Below are 23,607 nucleotides of genomic sequence, written 5' to 3'. Positions count from 1 at the left end.
GCCTTCCAAGGCAGTGCATTCCACACCCCCCACAACTCTCTGGGAGAAGAAGTTTTTCCTTAAATCTGTCCTAAATGACCTACCCCTTATTCTCAAACCATGCCCTCTGGTACTGGACTCTCCCAGGATCTGGAACATATTTCCTGCCTCTATCTTGTCCAATCCCTTAATAATCTTATATGTTTCAATCAGATCCCCTCTCAATCTCCTTAATTCCAGCGTGTACAAGCCCAGTCTCTCTAACCTCTCTGCGTAAGACAGTCCAGACATCCTCTATTCAAGGCTCTCATACAAGCTGTTCCAAGAATGCATCCCGTAGGCACTCTACAAACTCCCTATCCTGTGGTCCAGCACCAACCTGATTCTCCCAGTTCACATGCATGTTGAAATCCCCCATAACTACTGCGACATTACCTTTGCCACATGCCAATGTTAACTCCCTATTCAACTTGCACCCAATATCCATGCTACTGTTTGATGGCCTGTAGACAACACCCATTTGGCTCCTTTTGCCCTTACTGTTCCTCAGTTCTATCCACACAGACTCTACTTCGCCTGACCCTATGTCCCCCCCTTGCAAAGGACTGAATCTCATTCCTCACCAACAGGGCCATCCCACCCCCTCTGCCCACATTTCTGTCCCTACGATAGCACGTATACCCTTGTACATTCATTTCCCAGGTCTGATCTCCCTGCAGCCATGTCTCCGTTATCCCAACAACATCATAGTTACCCATTCACACCTGGGCTTCAAGCTCATCTTCCTTATTTCTGACACTTCGTGCATTCAGATATAGAATTTTTAGCCTATTTCTCCTCTCTCTGTTTGAATCGCTGCCTATTGTGCTTAACCCAGCTCCCCAAACTCCCATCAGGCTATACGCCCCTAGAATTTTGTTGTCCTTCTTAAATTTACTTATTCTTTCAACACATTTAACTCCATGTTCCATCAGACCATCCCTCTGTACATGTGTCCTCCTTATCACTTGTTCCGCCTCACCTTTCTGTACTACACACTTAATATTCCAGAACCGTGTAGTCCCCTCCTGTCCTTTATTCTTCCTCTCGCTATCCTCTCTCACATTCTGGATCCCCGCCCCCTGCAAATTTAGTTTAAACCCCCCCCCCCCCCCCCCACCAAGAAGCACTAGCAAACTTCCCTGTAAGAATGTTAGTACTGCTCCAGTTCAGGTATAAACCGTCCCTTCGGAACAGATCCCACCTTCCCTGGAACAAAGCCCAATTATCTACAAACCTGAAGCCCTCCCTCCAGCACCATCCTCTCAGCCACGTATTAATCTGTATAATCCTTCTGTTCCTTGCCTCACTCGCACGTGGCACAGGTAGCAATCCTGAGATTGTTACCCTGGAGGTCCTGCTCTTCAGCTTTGCACCTAACTCCCTGAACTCCCTACGCAGGACCCCCTCACTCATCCTACCCGCGTCATTGGTCCCTACATGGACCACAACATCTGGATTCTTGCCCTCCCTCTCGAGAATAACCTGCACCCGATCTGAGATGTCTCGGACCCCGGCACCAGGGAAGCAACATACCATCCGAGACTCCCGATCTTCCCCACAAAATCTCCTATCCGCCCCCCTGACTATAGGATCCCCTATCAATACCGTTCTCTTCTCTTCCCTCCTCCTCTTCCTAGTCGCGGGTCCAAGCTCAGTGCCAGAGACAGGACCACTGCAGTTTGTTCCTGGTAGGTCATCCCCACCAACAGTATCCAAAACGGTATACTTATTTTTGATGGGAACAGCCACAGGGGTGCTCTTCTCTCTCTGTCTGCTCCCCCTGCCTCTCTTGACTGTCACCCATTTGCCTACCTCCTGTCTTTTCGGTGTGACTACCTCCCGATAACTTTTATCTATCTCTGCCTCTGCCTCCCGAATGATCCGTAGTTCATCCAGCTCCTGCTCCAATTCCCTAACTCGGTCTGATAGGAGCTGCAGCTGGATGCACCTATTGCAGGTGTGGTCATCAGGGACAACTGGTTGACCCTGACCTCCCACATACTGCATACGGAGCGCACCACTGCTCTAACTGTCTCCCCCATTACCTGATCCCAGATTAGTCAGAATAAATGAAAAACAGGCTTCTTGTCGAAGTCCTCTTGCGCCGAAACCCGCCGAGCCAAAGCCCAGCACTCTGCTCCTGCGCACTCTGCTGCCCGCACCGATGCTGCCCTCTGGACATCGAGACATCGAGCTCCTCTGGAAGCAAAGCCCTATTGTCACCAATGTTGCTTGATTTTACTTTATAAAAGATGATAACATTCAAACACTGCCACAACTGTCAAGCATCCTCCATTGTCTGCAATTGCCACTTTGCTTGTCAGATGGCTTTCTGGAGATCGTACCTAGACATCTTGAAACTTTCTTGGTCACCAGACTCGAATGCCTCTGATCTGACCCTCAGCAGATTGTGGATCTCATGGTTCATCTGGGGCTTCTGGTTGGAATAGATTCTGAATGATTTTGCGGGGATGCACTCACGTACAACTGTATTTATAAAATCCGTGTCAACCATCTGATTCATTCAGATCCACACCTACTTAAAGGAATCCCATAGCTTATCATTTTCCTCCAGTGGCCATCCCTTTCTTGTCCTAATCTCTGGAGCCTTGCTCTTTAGCCTCTGCCTGTACGCAGGTGGAAGAATGGCTAAGTGATCAGATTTACTAAAATCTGGGCATGGAATGGTAGGCATTTCTTATTTTAGTGTAGCAGTGGTCTAGTTTGATGGGACCTCTGGTGCTACGGGTTATATGTAGATGGTAAATGGGCACAGATTTCTTCAAACAAGCCTGTTTGAATTTTGTGACTATGATTTGAAGTGCATCGGGATGCACTGTTTCTTGTTTGGAGATGGCATCATACAGTATGTCAAGTTTTTCAGTAGGGGGAAGATGGAGGAAGGCATGTGTAGAGCAAAGGGAAGGTCTGCTTTAGGACCACTGAGAGGACCTAATGGGAATATTTATCAGCACATTTTAAGCTACGTAGATTGTGTACAAGTTGCTAGTTGTGGAAATGACAGGAAATGACATTTATATGAGTAGAATATGGAAACGAAGCAGAAAATGGAATCTGCTGGAAAAACTAATCAAGTCAGGCTGCATCTATGGAATGAGAGCAGTCAACATTTCAGGTCAAAGTATCCTTTGTCAGAGCTGAGAAAAGTTAAAAATTAAATATATATATATATATATACGTTTGTATATACAGATAGTGGAAATCTAAGATGAAAACAGAAAACCTTGGAAAACCTCAGCAAATCTCCTTGCATCTAATTAAATACTGCTTGTCTGAAACATTAATTGTTTCTTTTTCCATCATTAATTTTTTTCCCCCAAGTTCTGTCAGTATTGGTTATTTTCTACTCAGAATTCTTCCTCACCTGATTATTTCTCAATTTTGTGGCTCAGGAAAATCTGTTATCTCTTCACTGGTTCACTGCTGTCAGTTTAAACAGTAAAATCTGTTTTGTTTGTACGTTTAAAGGTTTTTACTTGTTCTCAACAATGAGATTTAATGAACATACAATACTTCTTTATTTCCCACTGAACTCTAAAGCTCAGCCTCCAATCTTCACTGCTCTGATTTTAGCATTACAAATCCAATTGACTTTAAAGTCAATTTCTAGATTCATTAGACCATATTGGGGCTAGCAGCTATCAAGGAGCAGAAATTAGGCAAATTCCCCAGAGAGCAATTTAAATTAACTTGAGCTAATTATTTAAAGTGCTTTTGGAGATTTTTTTTAACCTTCAAAATTCCACACGCAAACTACTCTTTGCACACATTTTAACACTGATAAATATGATGAAATTGAATGTTTGAAGTTTGCTAAACGTAATTTGTTTTAAGTAAGTCATTATTTTATATTATTTACATTTTACCCTGTTAATCTGCTTTGCTACAGTTGTTCATTTCTTTATTTATTAACAGAAACAAGAAAGACTGCAGACAGCAGTGCCCGGGTTTGTATCATTTATTTGAACTTAAATTATGGTGCAATATTTATGTGGTGTGATAGCAGAGTGGCTAATGCACTGTTTTACAGTACCATCTGTAAGACTGGGGTTTGATTCCCACTGCTGGCCGTAAGGTACATGTACATTGTATAATTCGATGTACAGTTTCAAGAAAAAGTTTGTGGACCCTGTTTTCTGCATTAATTACTCATAAAATGTGGTCTGATCTTTATCTAAGTCACAATAATTGACAAACCCAATCAGCCTAAAACTAATCACACATTAACAACTGGACTTTTTCTTGTCAATACTGAGTACACCATTTAAACATCATAGTCTAGGTTCAAAAAAGTATGTGAACCTCTGGGGTAATGCCTTCTACAAAAGCTACTTGGAGTCAGGTGTTCCAATCAATGAGATGAGTTTGGAGGTGTGGGTTGCAGAAGTGCCTTGCCCTATAGACAGGGCAGGCTCTGTCAGTAACTCAGGTTACTGACAGAGCCTGCGCTTCTCAAGAAATATCTGTTTATATGCACCATTCCTTGGTCAAAACAGCTTTCTGGGGACCTTAGAAGAATTGTAGTGATGCATGAAGCTGGAAAAGGCCACAAAAGCATTTCTAAAGACCTAAATGTTCATCAGTCCACAGTAAGAGAAATCGTCTACAAATGGAGGAAATTCAATACCGTTGCTACTTTCCCTCGGAGTGGGCATCCTGTAAAGATCACACCAAAAGCACAATGTGGAGTGCTGAAGAAGGTGAAGAAGAACACAAAGGTAACAGCAAAAGACCTGCAGAAATATTTAGAACTTGCTGAAGTCTCTGTCCATGCGTCCACTGTAAGAAAAACACTGAACAAGAGTGGTGTAAAAGGAAGGACACCATGGAGGAAACCACGACTCTCCAAAAAAGGCATTGCTACACACCTCAAGTTTGCACAAGACCACCTGGATGTTTCACAGCACTTCTGGGACAATGTTCTGTGGACAGATGAGACAAAAATTGAACTTTTTGGCAGAAACGCACACTGCTATGTTTGGAGAAAAAAGGTGCTGCACCCCAACACCAAAACCTCGACCCAACAGTGAAGCATGGTGGATAGAGCATCATGATTTGGGGCTGCTTTACTGCCTCAAGACCCGGGCACCTTGCAATCATTGAGGGAACAATGTGTTCAAAATTGTATCAAGTCATCTTACAGAAAAATCTCGGGGTAGAAGTCCCAATGCCTGAAGCTGAATAGAAGTTGGATGATGCAACAAGACAATGATCTGAAACATGAGTAAATTAACATAATGGTTTACAAGTGTAACATGCTGTAAGGTTTTACTGCTAATTTAATGGCTTCTCTGTAATGTTTCACTGCAGAGGTAATGCTTTCTCTGTAGCAACAATGTTTGGGTTATGACTAGAGATAACTGGGCATGTTAGCCAACAAGCAGGATGTTGTTCTTTCTTGTGTGTCTGGGAGGCAGGAATTCAGTCTTTTGCCGGGAAGAGATGTGAGAAGACGTGAATGGAGAGAGTTGGTAGACCTCGGACTGAGTGGACTTGGAGTGAAGGTCCAAAGGTCAGCAACAATCGTTGGTCGATGGTGGACAAAGGGCCTTATCAGTGAGCCCCAACATTGCGCATTAGACTGTTTCATGAGAATAGGCCCTTTTTCTTTTCTTTACTAACCATATAGTCAAATTAAGAATTATAAAACTCAAATCGTTTAATCGCACATTGTGTACTGATTTGTAATGGGACACATCACACAACAGCAACCCAAATGAGATTTCTTAAGTTTGGCCGGCCGGGGACTATCATGCCACTAGCTGAAGCAAGAGTTACACAAAGAAGAAAATGCATTTTTGGAATGGCCAAGTCAGAATCCAAATCTTAACCCTATTGAGATGTTGTGGCATGACCTGAAGAGGACTGTTCATGAAAAGGATCCCAGAAATGTAGATGAGCTGAAAACATTTTGTATGGAGGAATGGTCTAATATTCATCTTTGCCATTGTGCAAGCCTGATCAATAGCAACAGGAAAGGCTTGGTGGAGGTTATTGCTGCTAAAGGAGGTTCCACCAGTTATTAAATACAAAGGTTCACATACTTATTCCAGCCTGGACTGTGAATGACTATACAATGTGTTCAATAAAGACATGAGAAGTACGACTCATGTTCGTGTGTCATTAGTTTAGTGGGTTGTGCTTGTCCATTATTGTGACTCAGAGGAAGATTAGACCACCTTCTATATTTTCTTGCAACTGTCTATGTGACAAATAAAGCTAATATTTTGTGAAAGGTTGATTCTAAAACTTGTCTCCAAAACTATCTATAGCTACTTCACCATTCCTTCAGACATAATCTGCATCAAGAGATAGAATCAATTCAAAAGCAACACACAAATAAGTTGGAGGAACTCAGCAACCTAAGCAGCATCATTCCCAGATTATGCTGCTATTTCTCATAAACCCTCAATAAAGTCAACTCACACACGCACAGATACCAAGGTCATGATTTTATTACAGTGGGGAAATTTTAAAAATACACTAATCATTCAACGTGGCACAGGAAAGTGGACTTCCAAAGACATCAAATTAAAATTGCTTCAGCTGACAGCAGATGGGTAACAACTTCAAATCCCAAAATGAGCTCATCTAGGTAAGTTAATTTGTTACTACTTACAATTTAATGAGGTGTAAAACATTGGGCAAAAACTATCTGTGGCTTTCTGTAGATCATTGTAATTTCACCTTTTGTAATCTAAGCAGCAATTCTGTCATTTATAAGCACAACACTATTTATTACCTGCAAAAAAGCAATCGTTTCAAGTAACGGTTGTGTTACAATGTAAAGGCTGCTGAAACAGAACAACTATATTTATTCTTTTACAATTCATTTCATCAGGAAGCTAACCACAATTCTCAATTAGCAATTGAGGAACCCATATCTTCACTAGTGAAGAAGCATTAATAAATTAAAGTACAGAGAAAATGGAAATTATTTTTCATAATCATACAAAATTCTGTTTGCTCTGTGGGTAAAAATCAAAAGCATGTGAAGATTCTTCCAATCTTGTACAATGAAAATAAACCATAAACATGCACATTAGAGATAACCAGATCTCATCACCTTTGTGTAACTAAATACAGTTTAAACCTACAAAGTTCAAGATTTTAGAGGGGAGACAAAGCATACAGACAGCCATATAGTCTGATCAAATTATACTACACTGATACAGGTTGTGGTGGTTAAAAGAAAGACCATCATTTCACTACTCGATGTAAAAGCACACCATGGTCCCAGAACATGGCCTGGAAATGACTGTAGCCGATAAGAATTACACAATGCATTAACATTTATCCTTAGTGCTTGCATAAAAACTATGCAGGAATATGATGGTTTAATGTAATTATCACGTAACCTGCCAAGGATCATTTATTTAGTAACACTGGCAGTGTTGGACAAATGCAAGATAAATCTATTTGAGAAAGCCATAAACAAAATTTATTTTTAAAAAGATAAACATGAAGTTGTTCTAATGACTTTTAAAACTTTTACCTCCTATGAGGTCTTTTAGTATTTTTTAATAAAAACTTAAAAACTGTAATAGTGTCCAACAACATTCATATGAAGTAGTTCTCACTGGTCTGTCAGTGTGGGGGGAGGGGTATAAACACACAGCTTTATCCTCTCTGTAGAAGTGTTATTTAATTTAGGATCTAAGACAATCCAATGCTGAAATGAAGGCAGAAGTGTTGCGAATACTGGAATCTGGAACAGGATGAACACTGGAAGAACAGAGCAAGTCAAGCAGCATCCGTGTGACATAAATTGGAAGTTCCCATTTAGGGATGAAACTAGCTGACGGCTGATGCAGGGTGTCAACCTGATGCAAAATGTCTTCTTACAACCTTTCCAGGTCCATAGATGCTGCTTGACTTGTGTTCTTTCAGCATTTTGCCTTTAATTCTTGAACAAATGCGACAAATTCTACCCCGTGTAACAAACAGTCTGTGATTAATAGATAAAACTAGATAACAAATTCTGTACACCATGGTGAAAAAAAATGCTTTTGACTCATTATGTGTTCACCCTGAAGATATTACAGCACATAAAACAATCTTATATACATTCATTGGTAATATTTAATAAGTTTATTGACATTTTCATGAAGCATTTCCAACCAGTAAAATATTTACAAAAGCTTATTTTAGCCAGTTGGCAAATCACACTTTTCCAAAACCTCTCAACTGATGTACCAAATCACTGCCAAATGACACCTGATGATACTTTCTGTGCAAAGCCATTTGGTATTTCTTGGTAACATACATTAAGACTGGATTGCAACTGTTTGTATAATTATATATTGACAAATTTTAATTTGTCAAGACATGCAGATTGCATGGCCTCACAGGACACCATTTCTTCCAGCTCCTTTATAGGCATTTGGATCAGTGTTCAACAATGGAAAATCCACAATGCATTGAAGCGTTCTAGTCTTCAGTAAAGTGTAACTTGATAGTCTCAGTACTAATATTATATACTTCATTCCATAAGGTTTTCCTCTGAAACAAAATTAAAAAACAATTAAAACCTAAAAACAAAAATAGACATCAACATAGACACCCGTACTTTACAGGTGACTTAATTCAGAATTTCATGGCATCAACCTTTCTCTGATTTTCCTGTTCTTTACCACTTTAATATCTACTGGTTGAATCAATGTTCAGTACCTCACTTGAGGTAAGCTTTACTCATTTAGAAACACTGTGAGCAAGAGAAGGAATTCAACACTACAGTCTCTGAGCCATGTGCTTTATTGAATGAGAGATGATCTTGCAGATGAGGCCAAAAGGCGATACTAACCCAAACATTAAGAGTATATTTAAAGAAACTTTAATATCTATCACATACATATATATTGATCATATATAAAAGCTATACAAAATGAAGCTGCATAATTGTTCAGTAAAACACAGATGACTAAAAACAAAAAAAGATAAAGCACTTTTCCCACAAGGACTTGAGCAAATTGACAGATTGTTCCTAGGCTAGCAGCCTTGACCAAAACTTTGCTAGATGAAATGGCGTCCAGAGTTCCTGTTCAGAAAGTTATTCCTGGTCTCAATGGTGAGTATAGCGACAAAGTGCACATAAACAACTACAACTACAGTCACAGTCAAAACTCTGCATTTGATTCTGCACTTGCAATGTTCAGGACATGCCAAAGCCTCCACAGCTACACCTAACTGCAGACTATTAGTAGGAATAATTTATAGTTTATTCAAGTTCTGAGGTGATTTAGCATTACAACATCATTCTGCATAATCACTTAGAAAAAATGTTTATTCAATCTTGCCATAAACAAGGAGCATCACCTCTATCAGGTGGTAACGTCACTGCCTCATCTGTTGAGGAGACTGTTTTATTCCCATTGGATGTGTCATCTTCACACGTTTTAGGAGGACAATATTCTTCCTGCATCTCACACACAAATACATCAATTGGTCCTTCAGTACTCTTTATATAAACTTGGATTTTCTCCTATACAAATAAAAACATTTTTTAAGTTCTAGAAATAAAATGCAAACATTGCATAGAAATACAAAGTCTTTAGTAACTTCAATGCAAACTGAACAGACTTTCAATAAACAACACGAGTGGATCTGCAGATGCTGGGAATAAATAAAAACACAAAATGCTGGCAGAACTCAGCAGGCCAGCATTTGGCCTGCTGAGTTCTGCCAGCATTTTGTGTTTTTATTAGACTTTCAATAAAATTGTTTCAATTTCAGCTCAAAGAATCTGCATAGCCACAAATGGGAAAAGTTTCATAATCACGACAAAATACAAGAACATTCTTTCAAAAATCAGTAACTTAAAGGTGACAGTGCACTTTTAATAATAAATTAACAATTTTACTGAGTGTCCAGATTACCAGTGATGTTAACTTTTTATGTTAAAAAAATACAAAGTGGCTTCACTTTTACAAGTTTTATTGGTGTAGATTGACAATGTTCAAGTTGATTTAAAAAACACATTTCCATGCATTTGAAAAAGTACATTAGGAGTCTTAAACTATTTAAATATTCTCCTGACTGACCTCCCATCTCACAAATTTCTTTAAATAATCATCCAAAGCTCTTCCACTTGCATACTGATTCTCCCCGAGTCTTATTAGCCAATTTTGCACTGCTGTTTCCTACTGCACCATGTCAAGTCAAGTCACTTTTTATTGTCATTTCAACCATAACTGCTGGTACAGTACACAGTAAAAATGAAACAACATTCCTCCAGGACCATGGTGCTACATGAAACAACACAAAAACTACACTGAACTACATAAAAACAACACAGAAAAAAACAATAGACTACAGACCTACCCAGGACTGCATAAAGTGCACAAAACAGTGCAGACATTACAATAAATAATAAACAAGACAATAGGCACAGTAGAAGGCAGTAAGTTGGTGTCAGTCTAGGCTCTGGGTATTGAAGAGTCTGTTGGCTTGGGGGAAGAAACTGTTACATATTCTGGTCGTGAGACATTGCCTCAGTTTGGCTTTCAACCCAGTAGTGCTCAACCATACTCACCATCTGGAATGACAATAAACTCAATTTTGACAAATGCCTCCATGGCCTTGCCTTTCCCTAGTCTGTAACTTTTGTTAGTAGCAGTACTGTAGGATCTCTGCATTTTTCCAAACCAAGCTTCCTGACAGCTGATTGAAATAGGAGACTGGAATTCCCTTCTTAAACTTCTCCTTTTCCCTGTTACTCTAACATGTTCCTTAAAACCTCCTACTTTGACCCAGCTTGATCAGATATCTCTTCTAATATACATTGTAGATATTGCTGCTGTCGAAAAGCTTTAGATGTTATCTTGCCATATTAAAGGCATCATATAAATCTAAGCTGTTTTCTACTCACAATATAAGCTGACAAGTTACACAACAGACAGAAAACTCTCCTTCAAAAATGGTAAATCAACATTAATTACAACTGTATGCAAATGACTCCAAACCTGCAGACATGGCAGAAATCAAAAATGTTAAAAACATCTTACCTCATTAGGAATAGGTACTTCGAGCTTCGTTTCTTGGGGAGCTTTGATTGCGATTACAATCTGTTCCTTGAAGGCTTGAAGACCGTGGATGTCCTTGTAAGTTACATATGCTAGTGTATGTTTTTGTTAAGATTAAACGTGATTACAATTTGTGGAAACCCAAAATCTACAATGATATTCTAATGCATTTCTCCTCAATTACTATCTGAATTCACATTTACAAAACTTCCATAACTTCAGATGTATAAAATTAATCAGACTGTATAATTTGCTGTTCCATTGTTTTAAAAACCAAAGGTTCAGCAACAGGCTCACTTGATGCAGGTTCCTACACCCACTTTAAATTAATACACTGGGTCTCCATATGCTTGTGCTTCTCATCAGGGGTTACTGAAAATAATATTATAGACACTGTGTAGGCATTAAAAGTATTCTGGAGCATTGATTGCAACAGCATCCAAATAATCTGTAAAGTCTGCCAGCATGGCATCAAAGTCTCAAGTACATTGGATTAAGGAAGTTTAATTATAGTTTAAAATAAGTTTATCTTAAAAAAATGAAATGGTCATTATATATTTCAGAATGTATAAAAGCTCAATGTTTTTGTCAAAGCCACTACTACCCTCACTCTAGCCAATGAAGCGAATGGGAAGCATCATGACAATACAGTGATTAGAATTTCTCTCTGGATAGCCCACTACCCACCTTGCTTCACCTATCCTTGCTGTGAAAAGGACTCATCAAAATCTACCTGTTCAAATGATTTTAATTGCACCTTCTAATCATTTTCTAAATTCCAACTCAACATCGGCCAGAAACGCTGACTGTTCATTCATTTCCATTGATGCTTCCTGATATGCTGAGTTCCTCCAGCATTTTGTGTGTGTTGCTTTCAACATCTCAAAATATGTCAGAAGTATAAACGGAAATATGTAGAAATCAAAAGTATAATTATTTATCAGCAATGATATCAAAAGGGAAAATACCTGTTACTAACCGTACTGAATGCCGCAAGAAAAGACAATGGACATGCAAGAAATGCAATTTACATTCTAATAAGGCATTGCTAATAGAACAATACAAGTCAGAAAATTGAGATACAAGGGAAACGCAGTTATATAAATTGAAAACTGGCTTCAAGGCAGTGGACAGTGAGAATGTAGCGTAGCTATTTACTGTAGAGTGGAGGATAGCGTTCATCTGCAAGTTCAATATATCTTTGAATCAAACAATTTTTAAGTCTGCATTTGATACAGAGTATGGAAGTCAGATAATACTAAATATTGCAACAAATTATAGGTTATTAATAAAGTTGTCAAATAGGAAAATAAATGGAAAATGGTCAACACAAATGAAGGTGATGTGGGATGGTTTAATGGGGATATAGGGAGGTATATCTGGAAGGGACAGTAGGAAACAATGGGACCTACAGTACAAAATGCCAATCTCTAAAAGTTGACAACAGGTTAGCAAGCCCATCGAGAAAGCAAACCAACCTCTACAGTTTATTTCGAGGAAGGATTTTTTTTTAAAAAGTAGATGAGCAATCTGAGAATGAAATCAGAAAATACTGGAAATGGTCACCTTCCTTCTCACAGTGCTTTCCATGAAACCAGAGGAAATATAGCACCTGTCCTTTATCTCCATTGTAACTGATCTGCAGGGACCTAAACAATCATTCCAAGTGAAGCAATGAAGTCCCTTGTACTTAGCATTTGGTTCTCATGATGTGGCCACTGCAACAGCCTGTATAATCTCTCAGTTTGTGGCTTACAATTTCAGAAATAGTATAATGTTTCTATGAGATTCAAATCCAACACAAGGTCTAAGAATCAGTCAAAAATCTAATACTGGTCGAAATACATTTGCAATCTCATAAAACATTCTGTAGTGCAGCACTATTCAAAACAATGTCAATGTTCTCAAACTTGAAAGCAGACGTATATGTAACTTGCTTAAAAACAAAAAGATATCTTGCATTTTCTTTGTCTTCTGTTAAACTGTATAACTGTTGAGCACAGTCCTTGATTAATTCATCTAAAGAATTCTCTACCGTTGTTAAGTCTGCCAGTTCTTTTCTCAGTTTTCGAGATTGGGCTTCATATCCTAATCTTTCTTGTGGATTTTTGCCTCTAAAAGACAAATAGAAACAGGTAAATTGTAAGCTACTATAAAAGCTTGTCTTTTTGTTTAACTAGAAGGCAATTTGTTCAAAATATTGCACACAAAATGACAGGAAAATATTCTGTGGAATAAAAATTATTGCATGTAAATCAATTATTTCACATGGAGATTAATTAACAAAGTGAATTACTTAATAGTCTATTAACACTCTGGCCACTTAAGAGTAAGACATTGCCTTACCTGGCTGTAAAAGTACAAACTTTTCATAAAACAGGTACTAGGTAAAATCATTCTTGCAAACTTATCTATAACTAAAATTGCAGCCTCTCTTTATTAAATAAGCATCTTTGCCATGTTAGTAATTTAACGGAATTTAACTAAAATGGGCAGTCAGTTATATTGGCTCTCAAAAAGATACAGTTCAAACCTACATCAGTTACAAAAAACATGAACCCTTTTTGATCAACACACACAAAATGCTGGAGGAACTCAGCAGGCCAGGCAGCATCTATGGAAAAAGTACAGCTGATGTTTCGGGCAGAAACCCTTTGGCAGGACTGTGAGTATGGGAGATCCTGCCCTATTTAAAGAACATAAACCTGGGTCTTCACTATCAAAGTCTGATATGCACCACATCAGTTTTTGGTAGTGTACCATGTTTCGATCAAAGGAGATTTCTAAGGACCTCACAGAAAAAGTTGTTGATGCTTACCAAGCTGGAAAGAATACAAAACCGTTTCTAAAGAGTTTGGACTCCACCAATTCACAGTCAGACAGATGGTCTACAAATGAGGAAATTCAACACGGTTGTTACTCTCCCCAGGATTGGTCTTCAATGCGGGTACACAACTGACAAAGTAGAAAAGCTTTATAGAACAAAAGAACAGTCATCCAGAAGGCAATCTAAACTACTTTTAGCAAAAAGTTAGTTATTAATGCACAATTTAGGTTCTGTCTCATTTCAGGACCTCATTACAGCCTTGGTCAAAAAAAAAGAGAGCTGAATTGAAGTGGGAGAAATAGAGCATCAGGAAGCCTTACACACTATAGTAAATAACGGGGGGGGGGGGGGGGTCAAAATCTGCTATTGGCTGGAGTCAATGTTCACAAAACAGAAGGTGATTATGGCTGCTCAAGATCTCACTGACAGGACATCACTACAGGAACTCTTCAAGACAACAATCATAGCCTCTTTGTTAATGATCTTTTCCACATAATAAGAAATGAGATTTGTGTTGATGCCAACACAATTTCGCTTTTGACTTGCAATGAGAGATAATGATATCTATGTTTGCTTACTGCAACACTGATACAATATTGAAACTGACAGGTAAGCAGCAAGTAGCATTTGTGATGTGCAATAACCATTCCTATATCTAGAATAACTGAAGCTTAACTGAGTAGGTTTACAGTAGAGTGGAACACTAAATTAATTATAATTATTCCAGTTAAACCCATTTATAGATTTGTGCAGAAGCATGTAAAGACAAACAACTTCAACTTGATTAATTCTGCCCCAATTAAAATTTTAGAACAAAATATGAATGAAAGACTTCAAATTACTAATGGCTCATTTTGTAGATTTTATTGAAGCATTAACATTTGTGATTGGGCTTGAAGAAAACTGCACATCCAAATCGTTGCGATGTGAAATTCCCTTCCCTTCATCTCAGCTGTAAGAGACCTTTAAAAAATATATTACAGGAATGAAGGTCAATATAGAAGCTGATAGAAAAAAAGTTTAAACAGACATGGAATACAAAACTATCCCAGAAATGATAATATACTTTAGGGACAGAGAAAGCATTAAAACAATGATTATGGCTTAGTAATCCAATTAAAAATTCAGCCAAATTCCAAGTACTCTTCAGATCACTGAAAACTGCAGTTATGCTATGATTGATGCAACTTTTGAATTTTTACTGTAACTACATAGGTATGCACTTTAAAAGATGCTCAGTTTAATGGATTAATTATGCCAACTGCATGTAATTTTGCTGTCATTATAAATATAAAATCTGAATCAATGTATTATTCAAAATACAACAAACATCAATTTCTAGTCAAGTCTAGTTGAAGAAAACAAAATCAGGGATTGCTGGCATGACCTTACAGTTAATTTTCTCAATGATGAACAGAAGAGGTAGATTTAACGAATATTGAATTTTATATAAAGAATAATCTACTGTGAAAATTAACTTACATCCATTCAATCAGGTTTTTGGATTTTTTTCTCACCAGATGAATGCCATCCAGTACATTGGTGATATCGTAAACCCTCCTTTTTCGCACTCCAAGCATCCATGCCACATCATTGATGTCAAGAACCCCATCGGGAGCCTTACTGACAAGTTCCATAAATCGCCGAGTTAGACGCGCTAATGACACATCAAAACGTGGCTTTCCCACTGTTAACAAAAGAAAAAACTAGCATGAACTTTCAGATTTAAAATAACAATCAGAGAAATAGCATGGAAACAGTTTTGAAACTAAGTACTAGAAATTGTACTGAAATAAAATTAAAAGCACATGGAACAGAACAAAAAAATAAAAAAGATGAATACCTGATGTCCAGTACTAGGTAGGCAGAAATTTCCAAAAACTGAGTACTGGGAAGACCAAAGCAATTTCCCTTGGTGCAGGCCATAACCTAAGCTTCTCATCACCAACTTAGTCAGGCAATTAAAAGAAAACTTCCATAATTTTGATGTAAATATCTACATTCCAGTGATGACTTCCATATCAGTAATTTTATTATAGACCTCACTCTGAAAGCTCTTCTCTATGTTTCTGTTAATTTTAAACCTGACTGTTCTTTTTATCTGGCTCACTCATTTCTCTCCAAAGCATGAACTGAGCCAAAACACTGCTGTCCATGTCCCAACTTTTATCAATTGCCATTCATCCAGGATCTCCCTGCACATGAACCCAAGTTGGTCTTGATCTGCAACATAATTCTTCAATTGCTTAGTAGCCTCACTGATCCATTGTTACGAAGGATGAACAACTCTGATGGGCAGAAGGGTGCAGAGTGGCCCCTGCCCCCCCCCCTTTTGAAGAATCGCAAATCACTACTATTTCGATGCTGCTAACAAGGAAGTAAGAGAGACAAAAGGAAATCTGCCAGGGCAGTTGTTATTGATAACAGCTCATGAAAGAGAATGAGAGAGAGACACAGCTAAGAGGTACACAAGGTGGAATGTCTCCTACTGACAAAAGCCATTGATTTACTGCTATTGTCTTTTGGAGAAGGATTGTTTACTTGGTACTGTTCTATTCATTGAAATCCCTCAGGGGACAGCCAGAGTAGGTTGGTTTGATGGGTTACGTCATTCAAACCTGATTGACACCTGAGACCCCGTGAGTGGGGATAAAAGTGAGGTCTGGAGTAACACCCCTCAGACGCACCAGGAGAAACGCTAGTGAGCATCAGAAACCCATGAGACAGGGTGGGACATCGAAGACTGAATGAAGGGTCGGTAAATTTTAACTCACAGTGTTTTATAGCGAGACCGGTGGGGGCTTGTGTGTGTGTCCACCCTTGCCTGGGTGACGAGTCCACCACGGAAGAACGGTCTAGCTAAAGGACGGAGGGGTCATACCTGAATGGCCACAACAACAACACATCGACGGATCAAAATCGTAAAGGAAGGTTGGCAAGACAATAGCTGTTACTGCTTACACGTTTTCTCTCTCTCTCTCTCTCTCTCCAACAATTGCAACACAGTGACCAACAACTACCGCAGCCTGTATGAACTGAACTGAACTTTATATTTCCATCGGACAATTCATTATCCCCTAGACAACGATAGAGCTTGTTTTTCATTGATTATTATTATACCTGCACTTTTAGGTTTAGTATTGCTGACGTATATTATCTGTATATTTGCATTGATATTATTTTTGTATATTTTTACTAATAAATACTGTTGAAAATAGTATCACCAGACTCCAACGGACACTTCTATCTTTGCTGGTAAGACACCCAGTTACGGGGTACCTAACACCATCAGCCAGTAATCTGCTCCAGTACTTTCGGCAAGTTCTCTGCCTACCCAAAATTTCACTGCTCTCGTGCTGAATGACATACCTTCAACTCCAAGTATGTTAAATGATGAAATACCCCATGCCGTTTCCATCAACCTTTGTCTCTCTACTTTTTCCTGTTTAAAATACCCATTAGAAGTTCTCTTTGCAGAGCTTTAGGTCACCTGCTCCAGTTTTCTTCATGTAGGTCTGAACAATTTTTTTTTCCAATAACACTCCTGTGAAACCCTTTGGGATGCTTTCATAAAATCATTAAGCACAATAGGAACAATTTTGCCTTTTGAGTCTCTGCCTACTCTCTGTAATGTTTGCTATTTTAAATAACAAATATTGATGTTGTTATTTTCTATGGCAAAGGATATTCATTATAAAAATTTATATTAGAAATAACAAATTAGTATTTTGCAATTAAGATGTTAAATTGAGTTTTGGATTGATAATCTTATGCAGATCACAAGAACGGTCATAAGAAGGTTGTAAACATAATGTTGAGGGAGAAAAACTCCAGAGATGGCACAAATACTTCCCAAGCTGACGCTACAAAAATCAGGATGAACAAGACACCAAAACTTGAGATCAGACGTTTTTGGATGCTTCGTGGCCATATGTAGAACCACACGGGGCCATGTGGGATTTAATCTTTAGAATAATGCTACAGTTAATCTGGATCCTATATAAATTGATAAACACAAGGGTAACAAATAAAAGAACGACAGTAGTTTGGATAAGTTTAAGAAGAAGTTAGCTGAGGTGATATGGAGCTGGAAGCAAGAGCTGACTGTATCGTTCCATGCATCTTGACCAGCATTTTTAAGAAAATCTAGGCCAATGACTTTGGAACCAGTAACTGCACTGAAAGGAACCCAATTCTAAATTTTATAACAGGCATAACTAATGAGAAAAAAAAATCACAAAATGCTGTAAACACATCGTATTTAGGTATGGATCTAGGGCTACTGAAGCATACAGTCTAGATTACAAAGTACCAGTGTGGTACATTAGTGTAAAGGTTAACAGCACCAGCTGTAAGATCAGAGTTCAATTCCCGCCACTGTCTGTAAGAAATTTGTACACTCTAACTGTGACTGCGCAAGCTTCCTCTGGCTGCTCTGGTTCCATTTCAAATTCCAAAGACTTATGGTTAGAGTTAGTGAGTTGTGGGCATACCACATTTGAAGTGTGCCGACACTTGCACAATCCTTGTTGACTTGTTTTGACGCAAACAACACATTTCAATGTATGGTTCGATGTACGTGTGATAAATAAAGCTAATCTTTAATTTTAATGTTGCACTGGTCAGAAAAGAGCAGGTGTAATTCAGAAGTGGAAATTATGAAGGGTTAGGGAGTATTCTGGAGTTAAGTAAATATAGCAGATGTTAGTTCAAGCAAGAGCTATTCTTTAGTTTTCAATGTGTATTGCAAATTGCAAGCAGAAAATTGAAGTTAAAAGTACACTTTTCCAAATAAACAGGGTGGCCCACAGACTAAGAGATACAGTTTCCAAAATGGTGACCATGAGACATTTGTATATGCATAAGCCAAGCATTATGACAATGGGGTTGTGTTAATTGGCTTACTTCAAACCAGGCAACATGGGTTAAGTTATTTGCACCACCTTGACTGAATTCAAGCTGGCAGACCAGACTGATGTTATCACTTAGCATATCAAATGTGGCCATAGGTATAGGCAATCAACATGTTGCCCTGACTATATTAATTTTGGGTGTCTGGGATTTCTGCACCCAAAAGGTTTTAGACTATTTGCATGAAATACTTTGTGACAAACGTGTTTGAACATTCAGATATGTCTGTCACTGTAAATATGTAATTCAAAGGAAGCACTGTCAACCCAACATATTGAAGTGAACGATGTCATTGCAACTATTGAAATTGTATTAAACCAGGCATGGGCAAACTACGGCCCGGGGACCATATGCGGCCCGTTAAACTTTTTAATCCGGCCCGCAGAACTTGATGAAATTATATTAATAAACCTTGAAATCCAAGCTGGCTTTTTTCTCCAGGCAAATTTTGAATAAGTTATTCACTCATTTTCCCACACTAGCCACGCTGGAAGAGGCCGGCGCAAATGTGAAAAAATACAGCGAGTCACTGAATGCGCTGCACAGAGAATTCTGCCGTCGCTTTTCTGATTTTGAAAAAATTGACAAGTCACTTCAGTTGGTGGCCTGTCCCCTGTCACAAGATCCTGAAACAGCACCAGAGGAGCTACAGCTGGAACTGATCGACCTTCAGTCTGACCCCGTCTTAAAAGAGAAGTTCAACTCTCTTAAACTGAATGACTTTTATGCTTCACTTGGTAAAGAGGTGTTTCCAAACCTCCGGAGGACGGCACAGAAGATGCTGGTGTTGTTCGGCTCGAATTATTTGTGTGAACAGGCGTTCAGCGTCATGAACATCAACAAAGCCAGCCACAGATCCAAGTTAACTGACCAACACCTCAGATCCATCCTGAGAATCGCCACAACAAAACTAAATCCAGACTTTGATGCGCTGGCTAAAAAGGGAGACCAACAACACTGTTCCCACTGAAATTAAAAATAAGTTTCTTTGTTGTGTTATGTAAAAAATGCATTTGAAAATGTTTTTTTCAATAAGCCTTACATGTTACATGTCATTTCTGTTAAGTGATGGACATGAGTAGTGCGCAGGTGCACGTACATTCTCAAAATAAAAAATGCGCTCCAGATCAAATAACGCGCTCCGCATACTGGCGCGCTGTCACTGTTCTGTCCTTGTGCTGGTCGTTGTTGAGTTTTGGCACAGGGGACAATTGAATAAGAAGGAGCAGGACAAGTAGACCTGCATCTCCTACCGTTTTTGAAATAAAGACAGTCAGGAGGAGAGTGATGATGATAATATCTTGAAGGATAACAGAATTTTCAGTGCTTTAAAATAATAACTGTTACTATTAAAAAAAGCTGTATTTTATTCATTTAATTTTCAGTGTTTTAAAAGTCATTTCAATAAATAGCTAAATACCATGGGACTTCAAAGACAGATATTTTGTTGTAATGCATTTGTTCATTTTCAATTGAAATTAAAGCACATGTTTTCTACATATCCCATGATATTTTATTTTCTCTTATGAGGTGTATTACCAAAACACTCCGTCCATCTGCTCCTGGTCCAGCCCCCCTGTCAAATTTTAGAACCCTTTGTGGCCCACAAGTCAAAAAGTTTGCCCACCCCTGTATTAAACCATCCACTGTTACCATTGATCTGAAGGATATAGAACTGTGATATACCTTTGGGTTTGTGACCCTCTACCAACAGTGTCACCAGAATAATGCCTGCTTGCTGTGCTGATTACAGACTTCTTTATCACCAGGTTCAGTGTTCCGGTGACTTCGTTCACAGTCACAACAAGAACTTACCAACATTTAAATAGAGAAATGCCAGTAGCTTCTCATGAAATTATTGGCATTTCCCCGTAAAATCCAAAGCAAAAGCTCAGTGAAACGAATATGAACTAGGTGACAGAACTCAAAAGGTCCAAAGAAAAACACTTAAACCCAAATGTGTCAGTTCATACATTAAATAGAAGCTAGACTGGACTGCCAACACAGATGCCTTGTGCAGGAAGGCACAGAGTCGACTGTACTTCCTAAGAAGGTTGGCGTCATTCAATGTCTGTAATGAGATGCTGAAGATGTTCTATAGGTCAGTTGTGGAGAGCGCCCTCTTCTTTGTGGTGGCGTGTTGGGGAGGAAGCATTAAGAAGAGGGACGCCTCACGTCTTAATAAGCTGGTAAGGAAGGCGGGCTCTGTCGTGGGCAAAGTACTGGAGAGTTTAACATCGGTAGCTGAGCGAAGGGCGCTGAGTAGGCTACGGTCAATTATGGATAACTCTGAACATCCTCTACATAGCACCATCCAGAGACAGAGAAGCAGTTTCAGCGACAGGATACTATCGATGCAATGCTCCTCAGACAGGATGAAGAGGTCAATACTCCCCAATGCCATTAGGCTTTACAATTCTACCGCTGGGACTTAAGAACTTTTTAAAAGCTATTATTAATGCTTTTTGAGATAGTGATTTAGATGCATATCATATTTTTTACTGAGTTAAGTATTGTATGTAATTAGTTTTGCTACAACAAGTGTATGGGACATTGGAAAAAAAGTTGAATTTCCCCATGGGGATGAATAAAGTATCTATCTATCTATCTAAATACTATTCCGTTTCCTTCCCAATTCACAAATCTGCTTATTTTCCACTATTATTCAAACCATTAACAATCTACTTTCATGTGACTATTACTAACGTTTTACAGTTCCAACAAAAGAATTTGACGTGAAATATTATATAAAAAATTAAAATGCTGTAGATACTTCGTATGTGCAGAGAATAAATTGGTTCTCAGCTCGATGATCCTTGATTTCGCTTCAGAAATGCAACCGGACTTGAGAATTTCGCCAGAATTGCTCACGATCCCTACGTGAAATGTTAACTTTGATTTCTTTTGCTCTAATCCCCACAGATATGCGCTGACCTGCACCATTCCCATTTCTGAGTTCAAACATTTTACATTTTGATGCTCCGGGCCGGAAGTTAATTTCACCGTCAAGTAAACAATGCGCAGTGTATATAAACTTCCCAGGGAGGCGTGTTCAGACAAATGCACGCGGGAAACAAAAACGAAATCAAAAGCACAAATCTGGGCTTTAAGTGAGGTTAAAACTAACCATCACCCCATTGGAAAGAGTGCCGCCAAGGTGTAAGTTTGGACTTTCAGACACCCTCTCTGCACAGGCGTCACACACGTAAATACTCCTGACACGGGAGGCAGCAACAAGCGAGGGAGGTGAGTGGTCCGGGTGGCGCCGGCGCCGGCGCCAGCGCTCAGCTCAGGACTCACTGTGACTGGACGTCGACATGATCTTCCTCCCCTCTCTCCAGCCGATGACAGCGTCGGCACCGAGCAAGCTTGTCTGGGATGGCTGAAGACCCGGGGCCCTCGCCCAGCTCGAAGCCTTGGATCCCGCTTCGCCGCCCCACGATCACCAGGCAGCCAATCCCACAGCACCCCCGCGCCCTTCCCGCACCGCCAGGGACTAAAGGCTGCCGCGCATGCCCAGAAGCCGGGCCCGCGACCGGCGACGCATGCGCTCTGGTATAACTGCATGTCGTAGGCTCAGTTCTCCCATCAAAGTGACTGGCGGATTTTACAAAATGTTGGAGCTGGTGGAACAGAGCTGCTCAGAATAAATAAAAACGTAGATTATGTTTTATACGGAGAAGAAGTTCATAAATCTGAGGTGCGAAGAGATTTGGGATTCCTTATGCAGGATTCCCTTGAAGGTTAATTTGCAGGTTGAGCCTGTGGTGAGGAAGGTAAATGCAATGTTAGCATTTATTTCAACAGGAGGGTGCAGAGGAGATTTATAAGGATGTTGTCTGGATTGGGGAGCATGTCCTACGAGAATAGGTTGAGTGAACTTGGCCTTTTCTCCTTGGAGGATGAGAGGTGACCTGATAGAGGTGTACAAGATGATGAGAGGCATTGATCGTGTGGATAGTCAGAGGCTTTTTCTCAGGGCTGAAATGGCTAGCACAATAGGACACAGGTTTAAAGTGTTTGAAAGTAGGTGCAGAGGAGATGTCGGGGGTAGTTTTTTTTTTACGCAGAGAGTGGTGAGTGCATGGAATGGGCTGTCTGCAACGGTGGTGGAGGCGGATAGGATAGGGTCTTTTAGGAGACTCCTGGATAGGTGCATGAATCTTAGAAAAATTTAGGACAATGAGTAACCGTAAGTGAATTCTCAGGTAAGGACATGTTCGGCACAGCTTTGTGGGCCGAAAGGACTGTATTGTGCTGAAGGCTTTCTATGTTTCTATGTAACTATAATATAAAAGTGAGGATGTAATCTTAAGATCTTTATAAAATGAGGCTTTATAAAGTGCTGGGGGGGCCTGATTTGGAGATTTTTTTTGTGGGTCCTTTCCTGAGAAAGGATATGCTGACATTGGAGAGGGTTCAAAGGAGTGTCACGAAAATGATTCGATGATTGAAAAGTTTATCCTATCAGTAGCTTTTGATGGCTCTGGGCCTGTACTCACTGGAATTCAGAAGAATGTGGGGGGGCTGGAGAGTATGAGAGTTCAATGGCCTCTATTCTCAAATAACTCATTGAAATTTCCTCGCGGAAATTCATATACTCAATGCTTCTTACCACATTTGGAAAGATAGCATTTCCAGGAATGAAGGTGGGAAATCTAGAAATAAAACTGCAATGTTTAAATCTTAGTGTACCTGTCCTGTCATTTGCCTTACTTTGGGATTAAACAGCCGTTGGCAGTTGTCTCGTCTGGCAGAAGTTGCTTATGTTATAGGGAATAATAAGCAGATACGGACCAACTGAAC

General features: G+C 39.4%; 1 protein-coding gene across 2 annotated transcripts; it reads right to left on the bottom strand.

Moving 5' to 3' along the window:
* Positions 1-6,481: 6,481 nt before the first annotated feature.
* LOC140733480 (transcription factor E2F6-like) lies at positions 6,482-22,315 on the bottom strand. Of its 2 annotated transcripts, none has more exons than XM_073056877.1 (6): positions 22,102-22,315; positions 15,373-15,577; positions 13,019-13,177; positions 11,046-11,160; positions 9,358-9,523; positions 6,482-8,544 (listed from the first exon to the last, which is right to left on the bottom strand). In XM_073056877.1, exons 1-6 carry the CDS (start codon positions 22,118-22,120, stop codon positions 8,525-8,527), a joined length of 684 nt encoding a protein of 227 aa, XP_072912978.1. In that variant the 5' UTR covers positions 22,121-22,315; the 3' UTR covers positions 6,482-8,524. The 2 variants fall into 2 exon arrangements, with proteins under 2 accessions (XP_072912978.1, XP_072912979.1); XM_073056878.1 differs by lacking the exon at positions 22,102-22,315 and adding an exon at positions 21,929-22,060.
* Positions 22,316-23,607: the final 1,292 nt, after the last annotated feature.

This window comes from Hemitrygon akajei, chromosome 9 (genome assembly GCF_048418815.1).
Source record: "Hemitrygon akajei chromosome 9, sHemAka1.3, whole genome shotgun sequence".
NCBI lineage: Eukaryota > Metazoa > Chordata > Chondrichthyes > Myliobatiformes > Dasyatidae > Hemitrygon > Hemitrygon akajei.
The sequence above is the reverse complement of the archived record's forward strand: the minus strand, read 5'-3'. Positions and strand labels throughout refer to the sequence as shown.